The sequence below is a fragment of the Colias eurytheme genome, chromosome 24 (genome assembly GCF_061535395.1).
Source record: "Colias eurytheme isolate Ceu_HAF_F1 chromosome 24, ilColEury1 Martin Lab GWU primary, whole genome shotgun sequence".
NCBI lineage: Eukaryota > Metazoa > Arthropoda > Insecta > Lepidoptera > Pieridae > Colias > Colias eurytheme.
The window spans coordinates 6,568,945-6,589,668 of NC_143003.1; the positions used below are offsets into that span (position 1 = coordinate 6,568,945).

Below are 20,724 nucleotides of genomic sequence, written 5' to 3' on the forward strand. Positions count from 1 at the left end.
AATACGATAATTTTGTGCCTAAGTTTCACTTTTACCGTGGTTTCATAAAACCACACAACATTTTTTCCTTTTTCTATGCACTTTTCTTCGTTGCGTTGAGTTTTTTTTTTATTTAATTTTTATTGCACGGTCTAAACGGTTTAGTTACTACGGCGTGAGACAGGAAAGATCTGAGCGCTGAGACAAACGTCAAAACGCAAAGGAATAGAATCCGCTATCGATACTAATTATTGTCTTAAGCGTATGATGTTTTGATAAGGATTTGTTCACCTTACCAACGACGACGACGACCACGAACAAAATTTTCATCCAGTCGTAATTTAACAAAATTGTGCAAAACACAATTAAAAATAAATTATTAAAATTTCCTGTCGTTCTGGTGATTGGAATTTTTATTTTTGAGATCAACGAATGAAAAAATAGATTTTTCGTAGAAAAGGTTATATACAGGGTGTCCCACTATTGGTATACTAAGCGCGAAGGGACTTGTAGTTTTGCATACACTGATCACGTAAAAAATACTTAAAAAACAAAATTACATCAAAATTTTTTGCTAAATTTTTCCTGAAAATCTATGTTTTCTTGTCTAGCTTCGCGCAGCCGGCATATACCGCTCCTCTAATGTGAGCATTTTGTCTATGAAAACATAATCTTAAACGACAGCTCACGTGCTGGTGGCAAAGTTGGGTGGGTTGCTTGTTATAGGTGTACACATAGAGTTTTAAGAATTCATCTTTTTGAAAAAAAAATGCGTCTGGAATTTTTTAACTATTTTTTACGTTTTCAGCGTATTCAAAACTATAACCTCCTTTGAGCTTAGTATACCAACAGTGGGACACCCTGTATATTGTCAAAAACATACATACAAGGAAGGAAGAAAAATAAATTTGCTCCCTTCCCTCCTGGTGCCTAAAAATAATATGACATAATTTAAAATAAATTTTACGTAGAAAATTAACTAGGTATTTATTTTTATTTTTTAGCTCAGTTTAGTAATAAATTTTACTAACAGTTCGTTTAATTATTTATGGTAGTACGTGTTTATTCAATAAAAGTTAAGTAGTAACTACCTACTATGCAGTCACTATTCCACGCGGACGAAGTCGCGGGCACAGCTAGTATCCAAATAAAGCTTTAAATTTAAAGCCTTTTTTTCAGTGACTAGAGAGTTTATTTTAAATTAATTTAAAAAATATCTTTCTATCTTTCTTAATTTAACTGGTTTAATATCACAAATTTTCTTCTCATTCATAAAGAACATCGTTAGATCTGTTCTCACTGGTTGTATAGGCTATGTGCGTGACCATGCCCTAATATTATATCCAGATGCATAATTTGAGTTGTGTTGAATCTGCAAACAATTGGGTATATCGTTCCCTCCATGACAAAAATCTGGCCAAAAGTGAATAAATTTAACAGTAAAATTATTATACATCTGATAATATATACGATTCAATTTACACCACTGAAATTTAAATAATCTAAATAATTTTGTAGTACGATTGCTTGAACTCTTAGTTTTTCGTAACGCGGCTTTCCTTCCCCTATAATTAGGTTATTTCTTTTGACTACTGTAATAGTAGTTAGTGTAATAAATTCGCATATAACTATAAATGTTTATTCGAATATTATTTCATAAATACGTATTACAGTATCATACGAACGCAAAGGCTACCCTAGCCTTTGGTAACACAATACATAAATTGGATAAAACGCAGGTTTTGTTTTAGTTAGACATACGTAAATGCATACCGTAGTCACGTCAGCAAACTAAAGGTACCTTGGCTTTATCTCGTTTTTTACACTTTATTTATTGAAGGCGCACGATAAAGATAAGTGGTAGTCGAGTTTATCGCGGCCTATCGCGAAAAGAACTTGCTTCAGGAAGTTACGCTATGCCAATTCTAATATGATTATTAAAATAAAACACGTACTTGTAATAAAACACCTTTTTCTAAATATTTTTCTTTGAATTTCAATTCGTAATGTTAAATTAGTTCTAATAGAAGATTGCTTGGTAAATAAATTATTCCTTATACCATCTTTCTTCTAATATTGGCATTAGTTTTTGAAATCATTATATTTAATCACTCTTATATATTTTTTCTTCTTTATTAATTAATAATATGATAAGTATGGTATAATTGGGGAACTGTGGGTCTGTGGGTCTAAGCACCTAAGCTAAAATAGCGCCATCTAGTATTGTTTTATAATTTGTCTGATGATGTACTTTTATATAATATTGTATTGATATTATTAATAATGGTTTGAATAATAATTTATACGTCTCAATATAAGTATGTAAACATTATGTAAAATGAACTTGTATTGAATAAGATTAGGTACTAACTAGATTACTTAAGTAAGAGTCACTCTATTATTTGGTGTCTAAAGAAAGGACATGTAGCCGCAATTGCCTATAACAAGAAATCTGAAACCACTTAAATATTCATGAATATGCAACTAGCACGATGTTTTCATGTATAATGAATAGCTAATTTCCATTTGTCTATAATGTACAATTCCTCATAGCGAAAAATACTAACTTCTTTAAAAAATCAAAATGTTACACACGGTGAGTTCAAACGAAAGTCAAGTTTACAATGTTTTGAATATTTGTAATTTAGCTCAAGTAAGTAAACTTTTCAACGATCTGTTCATTAATCAAAAGTTTGGCGCAGAGGCTCGTCCGCGCCTGCCTTCTCCGCCCACCCCTTTTGTCTGCTAAAATATACATAACTATAACATTTTTATCACAAATTAGGTCCTCCAAAATGCTTTTGGTTGTTTATGAACACTGGCAACACCAGCATTTGGCACTCCTGTTCAATATTTGACAAATGGCTGAACCACAGAACATCTGTCATCGAAAACTTTGGAACTGTATAAACATTACAATTTTTGAATAATTCTATATAATTCATGATTATTATTTGTATTCGAAATGGAAGACATATGTCGCCTATGTTCTTCTACAAAATTTGTGAACAATTATATTTTTGACGAAGAGAAAGCCTTATTTTTAAAGATGTCATTATATCTGCCGATAAAGGTATACAATCAATTTATATTTTATTTAATTTTTATTAGGTTACCGTTTTGTACGTGTCTTATGAAAAAATATATATTTTTTCTTGTGTGATTCCGACAGGTTTTTAAAAACGATCGCCTTCCTAAGAAAATATGTGATAAGTGTAGTTGCAAAGTGAACGATTTTTATCAATTTTGTAATGAAACAATTGAAGTTGAAACCAGGTATTTATTTCCATATTCTTATAAATTCGTAGTCACAAAATAACACAATATATTATAGGTGCTTAAGAATATTGATGATTGACTTGCATTGAGATTGAGCAAGGATAAATTGAATGAATAATAATATACTAAACCAAACACCATGCAAAACATCTTAACTTGGGCTCTAATTTAGCTATGAAATGGCTTTTATTTCATCTATTACTATATGACTCTCAGCATACACACTATTACATTATTCTCAGCGAAAGAAAAGATTCTTTTGTCTTTTTTAGCATACTAAATGTCACGTATCCTTTATTAAATGATATATTGTAATATTTCAGATTACGCAAATTAATTTCATCAGATTTAACGGTAACCATAACATCTAACACGCCAAAAAGGGACCAAGCAGCATACAGTCAATACATAGATCAGTCAACACAAACAGAAGACTTTGAAGTTAAAGTTAAAAACGAACCAGACAGGTCGCCTTCTCCAATAAAGGAAGAAAATGATTATCAAGACAACGACTATGTACCAGATCATATATCAGACGTACCAGATCATATATCAGACGATAGCGACGATTATCTCCTCATTAACATCAAAAAGAACAAAAAACACAAAAGAAAAGATGAGAAAAACGGACATGTACAAACTAAAAAGCAAGAACGTAAACGAAAAGACGATCTATCTAATGGTCTGAATTTAGCGTCTGAATTAATAGACAATAATATAAAAGATGAGACCAAAGTTAACTTGGATATAGTTAAAGAGGAATCGGAGGACGATTTTTACTTAGAGAATAAGGAGGAAGCTGAAGTTTTTTACTGCTGTATATGTTTGACTAAGTGCTTGACGCGGCCTATCATGCTACAACATTATAAGTGAGTATGTGAAATAATCTTTTTATAGTACTAAGTAGTTAAAAGCTAATTTTTATATTATTTAATAATTGAATATTCCTTAATATTACTCATACTGCCATCTAGTTTCAATTCATTTATTTTAGATTTATACTAACTAATTATTTTTGTCTGTATTCAAATTATAGCTTGTAAGCTATTTATGTAGGAAGGACTGAAATAACTTTTCAAATCAAGCCAATAGTTCCTGATATTAACATATTCAAACTAATAAACTCTTCAGCCCCATAATTAATCCTTAATTGTATTTACAAACATAGTTTTAAAGTCAAGTCACACATTGGCTCATCAGAAATATATAAATTTTCAGAGAACATGCAAGTAAAGCAAAAAAATTAGAACCACCTCCCGCACCTCCATTCCCTGAACAGTCACCACAACGTTGTTTGAGATGTCAGAAGGTAACTTAACTTTAATGTGTTGTATGAAACTGTTTCAACTTTATGAGTTATATAGACATTTTTAAGATAATTTTTATACAAAACTAGCAAACCCGGCGAACTCCGTTTCGCCACCAGGCTTCGTTTTATGTAACATTTCATTTTTTCCCGTTTTTCTGTTCAAATGTCTCCCGAATTTTCTTTGCTATAAACCTCACGGAGCCCGAGACCTTTCCAACGAATGCAAAACCGTGGAAATCGGTTTGTGCGTTCTGGAGTTGTAGCGTCGGGAAGGGAAACCCGACTTATTTTTATATACTTAGTAGATTTTTCCAAAACTTATTGCTCCCATTGATATACCTATTTAAGTATGTAGGTTGCAAATTATAAACCTATGGATGTTAAAATTGAACTAAAATTGTTACCAATATCATTTACAGATAATAACAGACCCCAAAGTATGGGAGACTCACTGGCAGAGCCACTGGGAGCGGGACAGGAGGCCCTACAGGTGTTCCCTCTGTGAAAAAACGTTTAGGGACCACCACAGCATACTTAAACATGGTAAGGTTCAAGAAAAAAAAAATGTATTATTAGTAAGGATTGTTATATTTTATGCTTAAAACAAATTTTTATAGACACCATATCAGTCATCAGTAACAAAAACAAAAATTTATACCAAAACTTTTTGCCAAATTGGTTCATTAAATTTATGTGCACAATACTACATGTTTGACAATATCTAAGGTTAGGAACAACTGCTGTATTATAACTGTAAATTTACAATCAAAATGCCTTATTACACAATTTCTTGGTAGTCTTTTATTTATAAACATTTTTATTATTGCTGTTGCAGAAACACAGACTTTCTATACCATAAAATATGTCTCTGCTATAGGATCTTGAGAAAATTTTTAATATTTTTACATTCAATCCAAATAGATCAAGAGCCCACGACGGCCAAACCTTCGTTATTTTATAAAAGTTGAAAGTTTCTCTGTATATGTCTCCTATACTGATAAGAATGGCCAGCGCCTATAAAGTTTAGATAATATAGGTCTGGCCGTCATGGGCTCTTGGGCCAAAATTAATGTTATAAATACGAAAATCTGATTGTCTGTTATGCTTTCATGGCAAAACCACAGCACCAATTTGGATGAAGTTTGAAATGTTAATAGTGAAGTAAATATTATTAGTTATTTTTCTAATTTCAGGTCTAGCCCACAAGATGCAGTATGACTCTTTGGATGGTACGAAAGCTCCGAGTGCTCCCGCGAAGCGATTCGTGTGCGATTTGTGTCCCGAAGGATTCGTTTATATGCGGTAAGTAACGTTAAATAGATGTACATAATTTCGTATGCTTCAGCCTTTCAGGACGTCCACTGCAGGAAATAGACCCCATTGGGGGAGCCCAAAGATTTCCATAACGACCGATCACCAGCAGCCTGACTATAGTATAATACTAGTATTCCACCCGCGGCTTCGCCCGCGTTTTGAAAGAAAAACCCGCACAGTTCCCGTTCCCGTTAGATTTCCGGAATGAAACCTATCCTATGTGTTAATCATAGAAATCTAAATAACAAGACACATAGAAGTGCTATAATGTCATAATTCGTATGAAAACCGCTGTCGCCAAAATCAACACATTCAAACCGAAAGCTAAACAGTACACACAAGTAAACTATGCCTTTTATTGGACAGCTTGATTTTAGTGAAAACTAACTTAACCATTAAATTAAGCTTTTGAATATGTATCCTAACGCACGAATTTACGGTTTATTTTAGAATAACATCCCTAAGTATATGAGACTTTTTGCTCCAATACGAACAAACGTGATAATAAGAATGGTCGACTGTGTCATTCATTGTTATTTCGATTACTATGGTTACACTCGTAATTGTACTTGTAAATATTCTAAGTATAATTTTAAGGAAAAACGGCATTATTTCTAAAAAAAATATTTTCCGATGAAATATTATTCCTTTATAAGTATAATTACAACTTGTGGAAGAATTTCCGCAATGGGAATTGCTGAAACACACCATGTATACACTCATACGTCTCCAGAGCAACTGAACAGTGACGAATGCACTGGTGATGTGAAAATCACCTGAGTGGCGACAAGGTCACGCTCGCTTACGACTTCTAGTGTCTTGTTATTTAGATTTCTATGGTGTTAATCCAAGTTACCCTCTATATGTGTGCTAAATTTCATTGTAATCGGTTCAGTACTATTTGCGTGAAAGAGTAACAAACACACACACATCCTCACAAACTTTCGCATTTATATTAGTAGGATAGGATATCACCTGTATATTTATTTATTTATTTATTTATTTATTTATAACACTTAATTGTAAAAAACAATGTAGGAAATGTGGTACAAATTCATGAGTTACAAAAATTAACTAATTAATTAAACTGTATATTGTCTCATTGTCACAAAATCTTGCCGACAGTTGCCTCCTAGCGCACCGCAGCAGCGCGCACCCCGAGTCCGCCAGCAGAGCCCTAGCGCTCCGCTGTGCAGTCTGCGCACGTCAGTTTGCGCACTTGAACTCGTTGCGACGGCACCTGCGGGCACACAGCGGGGAACGGACGCACTTGTGCAGTGTGTGCGGGAAAGTGTTGTCTTCGCGCGAACACCTCAAGTTCCACGTGCGCATACACACCGGCTACAAGCCCAACGTGTGCAAGTGAGTATGGTGTATAGGTCGCGGTATGTAAAAAGAACGCTGACGGTTAAGCTGCGCATTGGCGATTTATTGGTCTATTTGGTGTTATGAGGTGGTATAAGAATAACAAATATGTAGTTGCGAAGCCACGACTCGAGAGCCTACTTCAAAAATAAAATAAGCAGCAAATAACTTTCGTGCTAAACTCGATACATGCCAAAACACACCCCATCACTTTCATCCAGCGTTCTTTTTACATGACGAGTACTGTACAAGTGGGAGGGATATAAGCCCAACGTGTGCAAGTGAGTGTGTATGTTGTGTACAGGTAGTTCAAACTGCGTAGGTGGATATGTTGTAGCCATATCGTAGATTTGCTTCTTTCATGAAATGATTGATCATTTCACGAAATGGTCGCATTTCATGAATTAGTTGAATGTCTATTGGCCACATCATGATGTGGTTTGAGCAGATCAATGATAAGAAATAGTTTCTAGATATGCCCAACTAAACGTGCAGTTATTTCACGAAATTATCAAAATTATTTGATCGTATTGTAAAGTAGCTAAATTAATTATTGGTAGAAGCGCTGCAAGCGCTGTTTGTTTATGTGTGAAAACGAAAATTTTTTTATTCGCAGTTAAAAACTTTATAATTTTAACCCATTGAGCCCCGAACGACCCGATTGATCCACGACACAATAGATTTTCTATTGTGTCTGTGATTCCGGGGCCTGAGTTATTAATTTTACAACATGAAGAAAGTCATAGCAAAGAATTTAAAACGAAGAGGTTCGAGTACTATGAAAACTGCGGATATCTTATATTCAAGAAAAAATGCGTCTAAAATTCTATAACTATATTTATTTATTCTACTATATTATTATAATTGTTTCTTTTCTAAAAAGCCATTCGCTTCTGGCACTCGCCGTCCGCTGCCGCGGCACTGACTTATATGACAATAAACAAGTTCTTAAAATATTCTGAATTTTTTAAATAATTTATGGACTATATAACGAATAAAACGATTTTTTTCAAATAACATTTATTAAAATTTAATCAATTATTACAGGACATGCGGCAAGGGCTTCGTGAAAAAGTGCAACCTGACGTTACACGAGCGCGTGCACTCGGGCGAGAAGCCGCACGTGTGCTCGCACTGCGGGAAGGCGTTCTCGCAGAGATCTACACTTGTTATACATGAGAGGTGAGGGACAAATAGACAAACAAAAATTATAAAAAAATGTGCATGTGCATGTACTAGTGTACACACGTAAGAAGTGAAACTTCTTTATGACCTTATTTTTACAAAAAATAATTTACATATGCAACTTTATAGAAATACGTCGAATCACGCATGGTAGGGATAAGAAAAAGATGGCGCGTAACGGAAAAATGTCACGCGTAATGAAAAAATGTTACACTAAATTTTTTTCCAACCCCGATAAAGAAGTTTCACTTCAATCAATTAATAATTATGATCATGTCAGTTAGCGTTGATTGATTTCGCGAGGTTTTTACTTGGGGAGACGGTTAACCGATATATTTCCTGAAAAAAAAAAAGTTTCATCGTTATAATACATATGAAATTAAATAGAGCACAATTATTGTGAGAGAATTTTTCGTGTCATCTTATTGAATAGATCCTCATTATGTACGCATTTTGTTTCATTGTTCCCAAAAAACAATATAGTAACATCAAAGGACTTATTTTTAACGTGATAACGTTTTTAAAATCGTTTTAGTCGGGTGACATGTTCAGAAACTTGTGTCACACCAAAACCTCACGAGCGCGATCGCAGGTATAACGAGAGAGAGACGGACCGATCTTCCGTCTCATCTCGAGCGCTGCCACCAATAAGACGTTATCACGTAAACATCTCGATCGTAAACCTACTTTACAAACAACCAATTTTTTTTAATGATTATTATTCTCCAGGTACCACAGCGGCGCTCGGCCTTACAAATGCGGTGTTTGTGGGCGTGGCTTCGTCGCCAAGGGGCTACTGTCTATGCATCTCAAGAGCTCGTGTGTGGACCTCCCCCCATCCTCGAGGGATAGCCCTGATACCAAGATCGGGAGGGTGCAAGTTAGGTGAGAACTTTGTTTGATTTTAAAAGAACTTGCCGGTTCTTCTCCGTAGATACTGCTTTCCGAATCGGTGGTAAATGTTACAAATATGTAATGACGATTCGAAAGTGCTTCTAAAAGAAGTCTAATTGAATAAATGTTTGAGTTTGTGTTTGACCTTACCTTGACTTTTCGCCCTGATACCAAGACTGGGAAGGTGTAAAAAGAAAACCTTCAATTGATGCAAATTTCAATTTATATAGCGAAAAAAGATGATACAAATTATTTTCGAAAGAATTCTGTTTTGTAACGAATATTTTGACTGCTCTTTCACGTTAAATTACATTAAAATCTATCAAATTGTTTAATATTAATATTTTATTATTGTGTATTTATATTTGATTGTCTTTTTTCAGATTATTGGAGCGGCCGTAAGCTATGTATCAAAAGTTAGTTTTAAGATATTTTAATTTCATTTATAAGTGATGTAAATCATTATTTTATTTTAATTGTGTGTAACTATTACCTCATGATGTATTGTTCCTTTCATTTCTACAGTTTTGTATAAAACTGCATTATATATTATGAATAATGTATTGAAGAAAAAGTTATTAATTATGACATTTGGGTATTGGATATTTTACTTGATCAATGAATTTTAAAAATTATGTTTCTTTTGTATTTTTTTGTTTCTAGGGTTGCCATGCCGGATCGGATTATCAGGATATCAGATAATAATTGTCAAAACAACGGTCGTTTTGAATATTCATTCAATATGTTTTTATTGATCTTCATCTTGCTGTAAATTGGTAATTTCAAATTATATAGTTGCGAGAAAAACCGCGGTATACAGCTAGTTATTTGCATGGCAACCCTACATAAAAACGATAAACATTTATCCGGATATTTGGTGTATTCGTATTGTTTTTATATTTAAAAAATTGTATATGCAGGTATATGCGTGTACTAAAATTATATTTCAGTGTTTGACATCACAATTATAATATTTTTGTACATTATATGACTGACATAATTTAACTGCAGTTTTTGTTTTAAAAATAATAATGGTACCGGATTATTTGTAATATATAACATATCTTAACGGTTAGTATTTAAAATACATGATAATATAATAAAATCACAATGATAAAAGTTCTTATTTTCTCAACTTTCTTTTACATACAAATTTCAGGCAGTTAATGTTCTTCGAGCGTGAGTAATGTAATAGTAATTTTATTCCCAATATTTTTTTTTATCAATAAACAACATTTAAAGATCATTAAAAATATATTTAAAGATCATGAAAATCATTAATATTAACAGGGCGTTTTTTTTTAATTTTACGAATAATCTTGTATCATCTTTAGAATGCAGTGAGTTATTTTTAACAATAAAAGAAACGAACAAAATAAGCTTCCAATAAAAAATTATAAAATATGATGTATCACTATGTAAGCCTAAATGTGTTTTTTTGTGTTGTTTTAACGCGTTACAGAAGAAATATGTGTATTCCAAGAAGTAAGGGTGCTTTTCCACCAATAATGTGCGATGATGTGCAGCAAGGAATGTGTTTCTAAATAAACAATCATATCGCTTCATTTAGTTTGAAGTTTGCAGCGTTTAGCATTTCAAGCGACACTATTGTTTATTTACAAACACATACCTTGTTGCACATCCTTGCACATTATTGGTGGAAAAGCACCCTTTCAAAGATATTACGTCAAAATGACTTTTATTGAGCATTGAATAATGAATTCTTATTCTTTTATCTTATCCAATTATTGTGTAAATTTAATTTTATTTCTTTTATAATTTTAATAAGCTTGTTTAAATTAAATCACGGAACACGTTCACAAGATATTTTCAAATTGCAATTTTTTGGTTTTGGGTCGTCATCACACCGAATCATCAAAATTTATATCATAAAATATTTTTTTAGTGTGGAGGTAACATTATTTTTCCTATAAATCTTACAAATTGATAATAGTGATAAATATAATTATATAACTTTAAAAAAGAACGTGTGTCGAGCACGTGTCAGAAGTGAAACTTCTTTGGCAAGATTCAAAGATACAAAAATCGTTGAATGACGTGACGGTATTGCCATGACGCGAACTTGAAATTGTACTCTCAACGCGCCTAAAGAAGTTTCACTTCAAAAATAAACGTATTAGTATAAAGAAGTACATACTAATATATGTGTTTAAAGGGGCTGTAGTTGCTATGGGTTGTGTTTGTGGAAATTTTTATTAATTACTAGCTGTGCTCCGCGGTTTTACCCGCAGTGCTCCGCTCCTGTTGGTCTTAGCGAAATCATATATTATAGCCTATTGCCTTCTTCGATTAATAGGCTATCTAATACCGAAACAATTTTTCAAATCGGACTAGTAGTTCCCGAGATTAGCGCGTTCAAACAAACAAACAAACAAACTCTTCACCTTTATAATATTAGTATAGATTACATACATGATTTTTCAATTCATGAGCATAATAAATAAATAAATATTTTAAATAAATTTTCACACAATAATATGATCTATAGATGTACTTTTGTATTGTTGCCTCTACACTCCACATTAAGGGTGGTTTTCCACCAGAGATATGCTATAGTACGTTGCTGTCAATGGTGGAAACGTTCAACTAAAATTATAAATATTTTGCATGCATAATGTATAAAGAAGAGGTATTTAAAATGTCAAGTGCCTGATATTGTGATAATTTTAATTTCTCATTAGTGATAATAAAAGCACAATCTTTGAAATATGTGTTTAATTTCATCGTTATTTACTCCTTATTATTTATCCTACTTACCTACGTAATTAATGGAAACCCCTACTGAATTCAGAAACTTAATTCGGAATCTGAATTCAGAAAGTACAGAAATGCATATTATTTTTATTGCTTCCCCACACACATTCTGATTATTTCAGTTCGATATCGATATGGCAAAATGTACTGTCGGTTGTGAATTCCGGACTTAACATTAAGATTCAGAACGCATATTTTTCCATACATATCTATGTTTTCGCTAAACACACAGACTACATAGTATAAAATAATCAAAGTCGCTTCTCTGTACCAATTTTTATCTTAATCGATTCAGTGGTAGAGGCGTTAACAAGAGACAGATAGGCAGAGTTACTTTCGCATTTATAATTATACATTAGTTACCTATGATAAGAAACAAATTTTATCAAAGTATTAGAGCAGATAAGCTTAGAAATTTTTTGATAAATCCGTAAAGATAATGAGGGCTTATAGTTTTATAGATACGATTAATGTGTAAGTATGTAATGCTTATTTCATTTTAAGCTATTGCATAGCTTCTATCGCGGGCCTTGAGCGCGGGGACCGAATCGAGAAATTCCGTAACGAAAAAACCTCACGCTCCCCACTCCGACGGACACGGAGGTGTGGCTTGAAGGCATGCTATGCAATAGCTTTACCGCGGCAGTCCCCGAGTGCCACACGTCTTTTTATTTCCCTTTTACATGGACTCTACAGTCCACAGAGAATCTAAACAAGCACTTGTTTATATGTATTAAAATAAACATGATGGATTTTATAAAAAAAATTACATTCTTATTTTTCAATTGTAACTTTCATGGTATATAATAATAATAATTACATACCTACATACATACTTTATTTATTAAACGAAAAATCACGTGTCTCGTTTTTAATAAATTAAAAAAATTGCATTAATTTGAAAACCAATAGTTTATATTTCGGGCAGTTGTCCAATTATTGAGGAAGCTCCTTTTAAGAGTAGAATTTATGTTATTCGTGCATATCACAGTCATAATTCAAAAAATGTAGTATTTCCCTATATTTTATTATTGTTTTTTTTTATGAAATAAAAATCGTTTCTGCATATTATTAAAGTGCTTTTCCACCAATAATGTGTGAGTATGTGTAGCGAGGAATGTGTTTGTATAGAACCAATCATATCGCTTCATTTAGTTTGAAGTTTGAAGCGTTCAGCGTTTGAACTGATACTATTGGTTATTTACAAACATCATCGTACATTATTGGTGGAAAAGCCTTATGGTTAATTCTAATTACTTGTTTCTTATCGCCTAGTACTATAAAGATTAAACTCTATGATATAGAGCTGCTAACTAATCTAAAGTAAATTAAAAAAAGACGGGTTGCATTCCGGGAGTGCCGGCAGAAGTGAAAACTTGATTATTAACGTTGAGCATGTTTGATATTTTGGAATGGTATCCGTCTTAAGCGCGCCACACGGTGTCTTTTTGTCATTGCGTACTAAGACCCCTGTAGAACCGCCATCCTGTTACAAATCCTGTTACATAAGAAAAATGATGGTCAGAACGCTGATACCGGATACCTTAAGATACTATAATATAAAATATTACCGTATCTTAAGATAAAATATTATAGTATCTTCACCGTGTGTGACGCGCACAGATCTAGTAGTGACGCGCTTTACGCTTTTTCGATCAGGTCACGTGTCTTGACGCGAGTTTAAGATTTTATACCCATTACAGAAAAAGTGCTCAACGCCGCTAAAAAAGTTTTCAGTTCAAAAAAATATTATATTTTCTGAAAAGACTACCTACTCATTTTTAAATCCTATTGTTTAATTGGGTACATTCTAGAAATGTAGAGCTGAATATATCAAACAATTTTTAATTTAGCATTTATGTTATTGCATTTTGGTTTTGGCAACGATCACAGCATTTATGCTTAAAATTAAAATCTTAAATGAATCTAATTCAAGAATAATGCTATCTCAATATACAGGGTGTCCCAAAAAGTAGTGATGAACGGAAGCTGGGAAGTAGAGGACCTAGAGGGCTATCCGAATCACCCCCATGTATGTTATGCGATTTTTCGTATTTTCGGAGTTATGACGTTTTTTTCAATTTTTCACCTATCGCCGAGTACGATGATATTTTCACTCATGGTGAGTGTTTGCTAAGCTGAAAGATAGGCCAATTCAGTATGGTAACATTTACTATCGTTAGATCTTCGAATGGAATAAAAAAAAAGAATTAAATGCCAAGAAAGATAAAATTACCCGGTATGTTCACCACTTTTTTATGTGATTTTATTTTTTTACGGGCCCTTGAAGTGGTGATGTTCACCACGATAGTAAATGTTACCATACTGAATTGGCCTATCTTTCAGCTTAGCAAACCTGCATGAAAATCTCCGTGTGAAAATCTCTGTATGAAAATCTCTGTGTGAAAATTTCCGTGTGAAAATCTCTGTGTGAAAATCTCTATGTGAAAATCTCCGTGTGAAAATCTCCGTGTGAAAATCTCTGTGTGAAAATCTCTGTGTGAAAATCTCCGTGTGAAAATCTCCGTGTGACAATCTCCGTGTGAAAATCTCTGTGTGAAAATCTCTGTGTGAAAATCTCTGTGTGAAAATCTCTGTGTGAAAATCTCTGTGTGAAAATATCTGTGTGAAAATCTCTGTGTGAAAATCTCTGTGTGAAAATCTCTATGTGAAAATCTCTGTGTGAAAATCTCTGTGTGAAAATCTCTGTGTGAAAATCTCTGTGTGAAAATCTCTGTGTGAAAATCTCTGTGTGAAAATCTCTGTGTGAAAATCTCTGTGTGAAAATCTCTGTGTGAAAATCTCTGTGTGAAAATCTCTGTGTGAAAATCTCTGTGTGAAAATCTCTGTGTGTAAATCTCTGTGTGAAAATCTCTGTGTGAAAATCTCTGTGTGAAAATCTCTGTGTGAAAATCTCTGTGTGAAAATCTCTGTGTGAAAATCTCTGTGTGAAAATCTCTGTGTGAAAATCTCTGTGTGAAAATATCTGTGTGAAAATCTCTGTGTGAAAATCTCTGTGTGAAAATCTCTGTGTGAAAATCTCTGTGTGAAAATCTCTGTGTGAAAATCTCTGTGTGAAAATATCTGTGTGAAAATCTCTGTGTGAAAATCTCTGTGTGAAAATCTCTGTGTGAAAATCTCTGTGTGAAAATCTCTGTGTGAAAATCTCTGTGTGAAAATCTCTGTGTGAAAATCTCTGTGTGAAAATCTCTGTGTGAAAATCTCTGTGTGAAAATCTCTGTGTGAAAATCTCTGTGTGAAAATCTCTGTGTGAAAATCTCTGTGTGAAAATCTCTGTGTGAAAATCTCTGTGTGAAAATCTCTGTGTGAAAATCTCTGTGTGAAAATCTCTGTGTGAAAATCTCTGTGTGAAAATCTGTGCCTGTCGCTCGCGACTGCGCTCGCGACAGGCACAGATTTTCAATAAGTGACATTTGGCTTACAGTTGTGCGTAGCAGAGAGTTATATTACGTGATGGTCATATTTTACTAAACTATATGCTTATTTATAATGTCCAAACTCAAGTAGGTATATGAATTCATTCAGTATAGATACGTCACCCAGGCAGGTTTTTTTATGTGATTTTATTTTTTTACGGGCCGGTGGGACACCCTGTATACTTGAGGTAAAATGCTATAAATGTATCAGCTCAAATACATGGATATCCAAATATGTATTCAATGTTTTAGTACGATGCTATACTCTTCAAAAGTATTGTTTGACTTGCTGTTAGCAGTTTACAATGCAAAAACTAGAACCAGCAATAGTCTAGAAAAAAATATGAGAGGTACCTAATTGTTATTTTTTGAAAAATGTTCAAATTGTAGTTTGAAGCAGTCTTGCAGTAGAGAGAGAGCCATTATTGTAAATACAAGACAGAAACTTCCATTTATAGAAGGACTTTACAGTACGAGTAAAACAGCTCTATATTCCTGCGGGCTGCGGGTGTGTCGACGAGCCTCCTCGCGCCTCCAAGCGTTCGGCCACCATGGCCAAACAACCAGCTCCTGTGTTTATAAATTTATGAAATATTTATCAGAGGCCAGTGTTGATCCGACCGCGGCATAAATCGGACGTCACAAACGCGCCTCACAATTTAACTCGAGTGTATTTTTACATTATCATTTCGGCCTTCACGTCGTTTTGATTTGGTATTTGAACGATCACGTGTAAGTATTTTTAAGAATTTATTAAAGCTCCAGCATTTTGCGATATGAATCAATTATTTAACTAGTTATGCGTTTTTTCATTTGAATGTTTGTTTTGTATGAATAAATTATTGTACAGACTAGTAAATATTTAAAATAGGCAAATAAATCGCATGAAGATACGGTTCCGTTTATCTACTTTGTAGTTTTATAGTAGCTCTATTATCTCGCAAAAAACATAATAGATAATGTTTTTTTTTCATTAAATACCTATGAGGCGATTTTTAATTGAAGCTTTACGTTATCACAATCCACCATACATATATGTTTTTAGTTACATACATAAATCGCTCTATATTGATATTTCCAGAGGAATATAGTTAACTAATATAGTTATTAATGTAGTAAACTACAAAATTAAAAAAAATGCTATTAGCAAAAACCATTAAAAATTGCAAGTATGTAATTAACAAATACTTTTGAACAACACATTTTGTTTAAAAGTCAGCGTAATTTATTAATTAATTTGCTGCACACGTAACTTTTAAATATATATGCTAATTTATATCTACATTATTGTTTGTTAAATCACTTGTTTGTTCAATAAATAGTTATTTTCAATTATTAGTACACCCGTTTCAACATATTTTGAACAACTTTTATAAGGAATTTGAAGATTACTCTTTTTGAAGAACATGGTATAGAAATATACACATTTTTGCATTTATTATGTTTTGAATATTAAGTCATAAATTAAAATTTAATTTTATGTACGTAAACTTGTTTTTTTATTTATTTAGAGTGAAATAACACAGAAGGATAATCGAATTTTATAAGATTATGCACTATTTAAAAATTTAACTACATAATAATTTTCTCGACTCTACCTTTAGAGCTCTACTTAAAACTGTTCTAACTTTCTCAATTTTCATTTAATTATACGTATGTATTCATGTATATGAAAATATATCAATAAATTCCGACATGATATTTATTAAGTAGTCACAATTTTCTCAACTAAACATAACTGGTAAAAAAACTGTAAAAATTTAATTAAGTATAGATTACGACATTTATCAATAGTTTATTTAAATTGTTAAATATATGTAGATATATCATTTTATTTACAACTAGCGGTCCGCCCCGGCTTCACCCGTGGTACCTACATGTTTCTGTTTTTTTCATAAGAATAGATTCCGCAGCGCATGCGATGACAGAATTTTTAATAAGGAATTTTTTACACCTTGGGTTACATTATTGCATTTTTGGTAAGGATCTCTATTTTTTTGAAAATGCCATACAGCCTATGTTGCTCAGTGAAGATGCAGCTTTATAATGGTGAAAGAATTTTTGAAATCGGTCCAGTAGTTTATGCGTGAAAACCATACATACATACATAATACAAACCTTTCCTCTTTATAATATACTAGCGTTCCGCCCCGGCTTCGCCCGTGGTACATATTTCGCTTTCGCAATTAAAGGTAGCCTTTGTTCTTTCTCAGGGTCTAAAGATTATCCGTACCAAATTTCATCAAAATCGATCCAGTAGTTTATGCGTGAAAACCATACATACAAATCTTTCCTCTTTATAATATTAGTACATATATAGATAGATTTGAAATGTTCATACAAATATATGTAGGTATAAAGTCATTGCTTCTGTAATTATGTTTTTTATACGTTAATCGATTATTTTACCGCATGTCGATATATTCATAATAATTAGTATTTTCTGTTATGCTAATAGCCCTCTTTGTCTTTGATAGTATTTATTGACTGACTGATTGACTAACAATGAAGGAAAATTAATGAATATATTATAAGCATTTGGTTAATCAAAATAACTAAATTTTGAGAGCGGCTAATCCCAACTTATTCTATCTACCTTTTATTAGATATACTTACTTACCTATATGTTCAGATTCCATCTTGGTGGAATCTACAGCGCAGAATTAATTAGTAAGTAGGTATCAACAGAAAGTGTAGGTACAATTTCGTAATTAATCTCACAGTGATAAGCCATTTAAATCTGCTGATTTCATGCATGACACAATAGACACTGTTCTATAATAATACTAGTGGTCCGCCCCGGCTTCGCCCGTGGTACCTACATTTTTAAACTATCCTATCTCTCAAGTTGGATCGAACTGCACATGGTGTGCGAATTTTATTATAATCGGTTAAGTGGTTTAGGAGTCCATTGAGGACAAACATTGTGACACGAGATTTATATAGGTATATATTAAGAAGATATAATTGAATAACGGTGCGTTTACACCAAACGAGCGAATCCTCATTCTAACCCCACTATGACAAATTGTTTTAATGTAAACAGGCGTAGAGCTTTCTTTCGTTGTTCTTAGTGCGTTTGAAAAGATTCTATGCAATGTAATACTGAATACGAGCTTTTGTTTACACTAAAAGATCACGAAATAATTAATGCTCTTGCTCTAGCGTGCTCTAGCTCTCGCTCTATGTTCGTTAGATGTAAATGCACCATAAGGTGTAAATAAGTTCAGAGACGGGTAGGTCTAACGATCCAAAGCCAATAAAACAATATTCTCCAATTTAGACATGGTGCAAAATCATCATTGATGATTCATAGAATCTGAACTGCGTCTAAAAACTTCTTGGCCAATTGTAGAGAACTCCAGTGATCTTGAGAGATGTCATCAGCACATCACTGTACTGATTCTGTGTTAGATAACATTTTGCGCATCGAGTTAATTACGACAATTGTAGACGTCTCCAACAATTAAATCGTAATGACATTTTAAGAATAGGTTACGAATGTTCTTTGGAAATACTTATGTGTATCAGATATCTGTTGGTTTATTACAATTGTGAATAAACGCAGTAATTATATGACAGTTTCTAGCAATTACTTTACAGAAATTTTGAATATGTTTTCTTTGAATTTGGTTAAGAAAAGCTATTAAATATGTGGCCAAGTTAAATGTATCATTATACGATTCAGTCCTGTTAAAATTTTATTAACTGAATGTGGTTAACTACAAAAATGGTGTACCTATGTTTCAAAGTTACATACATCCTATTTAATATTATAAATGTGAAAGTTTGTATGGATGTTTGTTACTCTTTCACGCAAAAACTACTGAACCGATTACAATGAATTTTAGCACACATATAGAGGGTAACTTGGATAGGTTTTATCCCGGAAATCCCTCGGGAACGGGAACTATGCGGGTTTATCTTTGAAAATGCGGGCGAAGCCGCGGGCGGAAAGCTAGTCTTATATATTATCTATTTACCGTCTTCTTTGCTGAGATCGAATTTCAATGCATGTATAACTGAAATAATATTTATTAAAACATATTTTATGTTTTTGACAGCATTGTCGTAGCATTTTTGTCTGAAACTTTTGTGAAAGCTATTATTCTTTTCTTTTTAGTCGATAAAATATTTTTGCTTGGTACCTATAGCATACGTGTACTATTTCAGTATACAATATAGGTACATATCTAAAAGTTGGATAGCTATTCTTATAATATCTCTTCTTCATTGAGTTGCAATTTTGACCATTCAATTGGTCGCCAACTGCACATACATTGTTATGTGGGCAAATAAATCATATCTACACTGCTACGATTGGCAATTGCTCAGAACGCATCCTGTCCAATTTAGCGACAATGGAGTCACGTGGGGACGCTTTGATGTACTAAGTTTTTGAACCAATTTAGTTCAAGAGAGGAATGAATTCTAAAATTACACGATTTGGTACGTATTTTTGTGGGCGCTATATTTCTTTATTTTATATCAGGATCCTCGTCGTTTCGTTAAATTTTTGATCCATTTTCATTGTTATGAGTTCCTTTATGATTTGCTGAGAATGTATGACATCTAGGTCTGCTAAAAATATTAAATACCTAACTACATAGAGTTTCTACTTTCTTGTTGGCTTGTAGAAAATGCTTTCCAAATAGCTATACCTACATGGTTAATTTTAAATTATGTTTTTTGACGATACCAAAGCGCTTCTGAACAAAGCTTAGTCGAATGAATAAAAGTTTGATTTACGTGTTTTACAAGACTTAATATACTTATTATTGAAATAATAAAAAAACATGTGGGCCCTTGTTTTCTTTTGAGTATAATAAATATTATGTTGGAAATGTTTGCTTCGCTCAGTAACCGTTATTTTCTCTTCAGAAACGAGTTTGAAACGGTCTTGTAAGGTTGATAAATAGTCTAGATTCCAAGCTTTCGTATTATAATTGGAGAATATAGGTATAACATTTAGACGTATCTCTATCAATGAATAATAATTATTTGTATATCGCATTTGGAATTTCCATCACTACATAGTATAAAACAAAGTCGCTTTTTCTGTCCCTATGTCCCTTTGTATGCTTAAATCTTTAAAACTACGGAACGGATTTTGATGCGGTTTTTTTAATACCTAGGTACATAGAGTGATTCAATAGGAAGGTTTTAGTGTATAATTTATTAGGTTTG

The 20,724-nt window shown here is 32.9% G+C and overlaps 2 protein-coding genes across 2 annotated transcripts in view; both read left to right on the forward strand.

Annotated features, from left to right (window-relative positions):
- Window positions 1-2,870: 2,870 nt before the first annotated feature.
- On the forward strand, window positions 2,871-9,858 carry LOC149898020 (uncharacterized). The gene is made up of 10 exons (XM_090115784.1): window positions 2,871-3,052; window positions 3,152-3,255; window positions 3,582-4,127; window positions 4,477-4,567; window positions 4,987-5,110; window positions 5,761-5,869; window positions 7,007-7,243; window positions 8,294-8,428; window positions 9,161-9,316; window positions 9,709-9,858. The coding sequence occupies exons 1-10, from the start codon at window positions 2,945-2,947 to the stop codon at window positions 9,725-9,727; spliced, it is 1,629 nt and encodes a 542-aa protein (XP_089971910.1). The 5' UTR covers window positions 2,871-2,944; the 3' UTR covers window positions 9,728-9,858.
- Window positions 9,859-16,151: 6,293 nt separating this feature from the next.
- The window catches only part of LOC149898021 (hexokinase-4-like), a 32,685-nt gene continuing 28,112 nt past the window's right edge, over window positions 16,152-20,724 (forward strand). The window contains exon 1 of the mRNA XM_090115788.1: window positions 16,152-16,269. The gene's annotated coding sequence lies outside the window, so the exon portion shown is untranslated. The remainder of the gene's footprint in view (window positions 16,270-20,724) is intronic.

Bases quoted from the DNA above. Each gene is read 5' to 3' on its own strand.
- LOC149898020 (XM_090115784.1), top strand. From the start codon at position 2,945: ATGGAAGACATATGTCGCCTATGTTCTTCTACAAAATTTGTGAACAAT. The intron at 3,053-3,151 runs GTATACAATCAA...TGATTCCGACAG, and splicing joins CATTATATCTGCCGATAAAG to GTTTTTAAAAACGATCGCCT. The intron at 3,256-3,581 runs GTATTTATTTCC...GTAATATTTCAG, and splicing joins ACAATTGAAGTTGAAACCAG to ATTACGCAAATTAATTTCAT.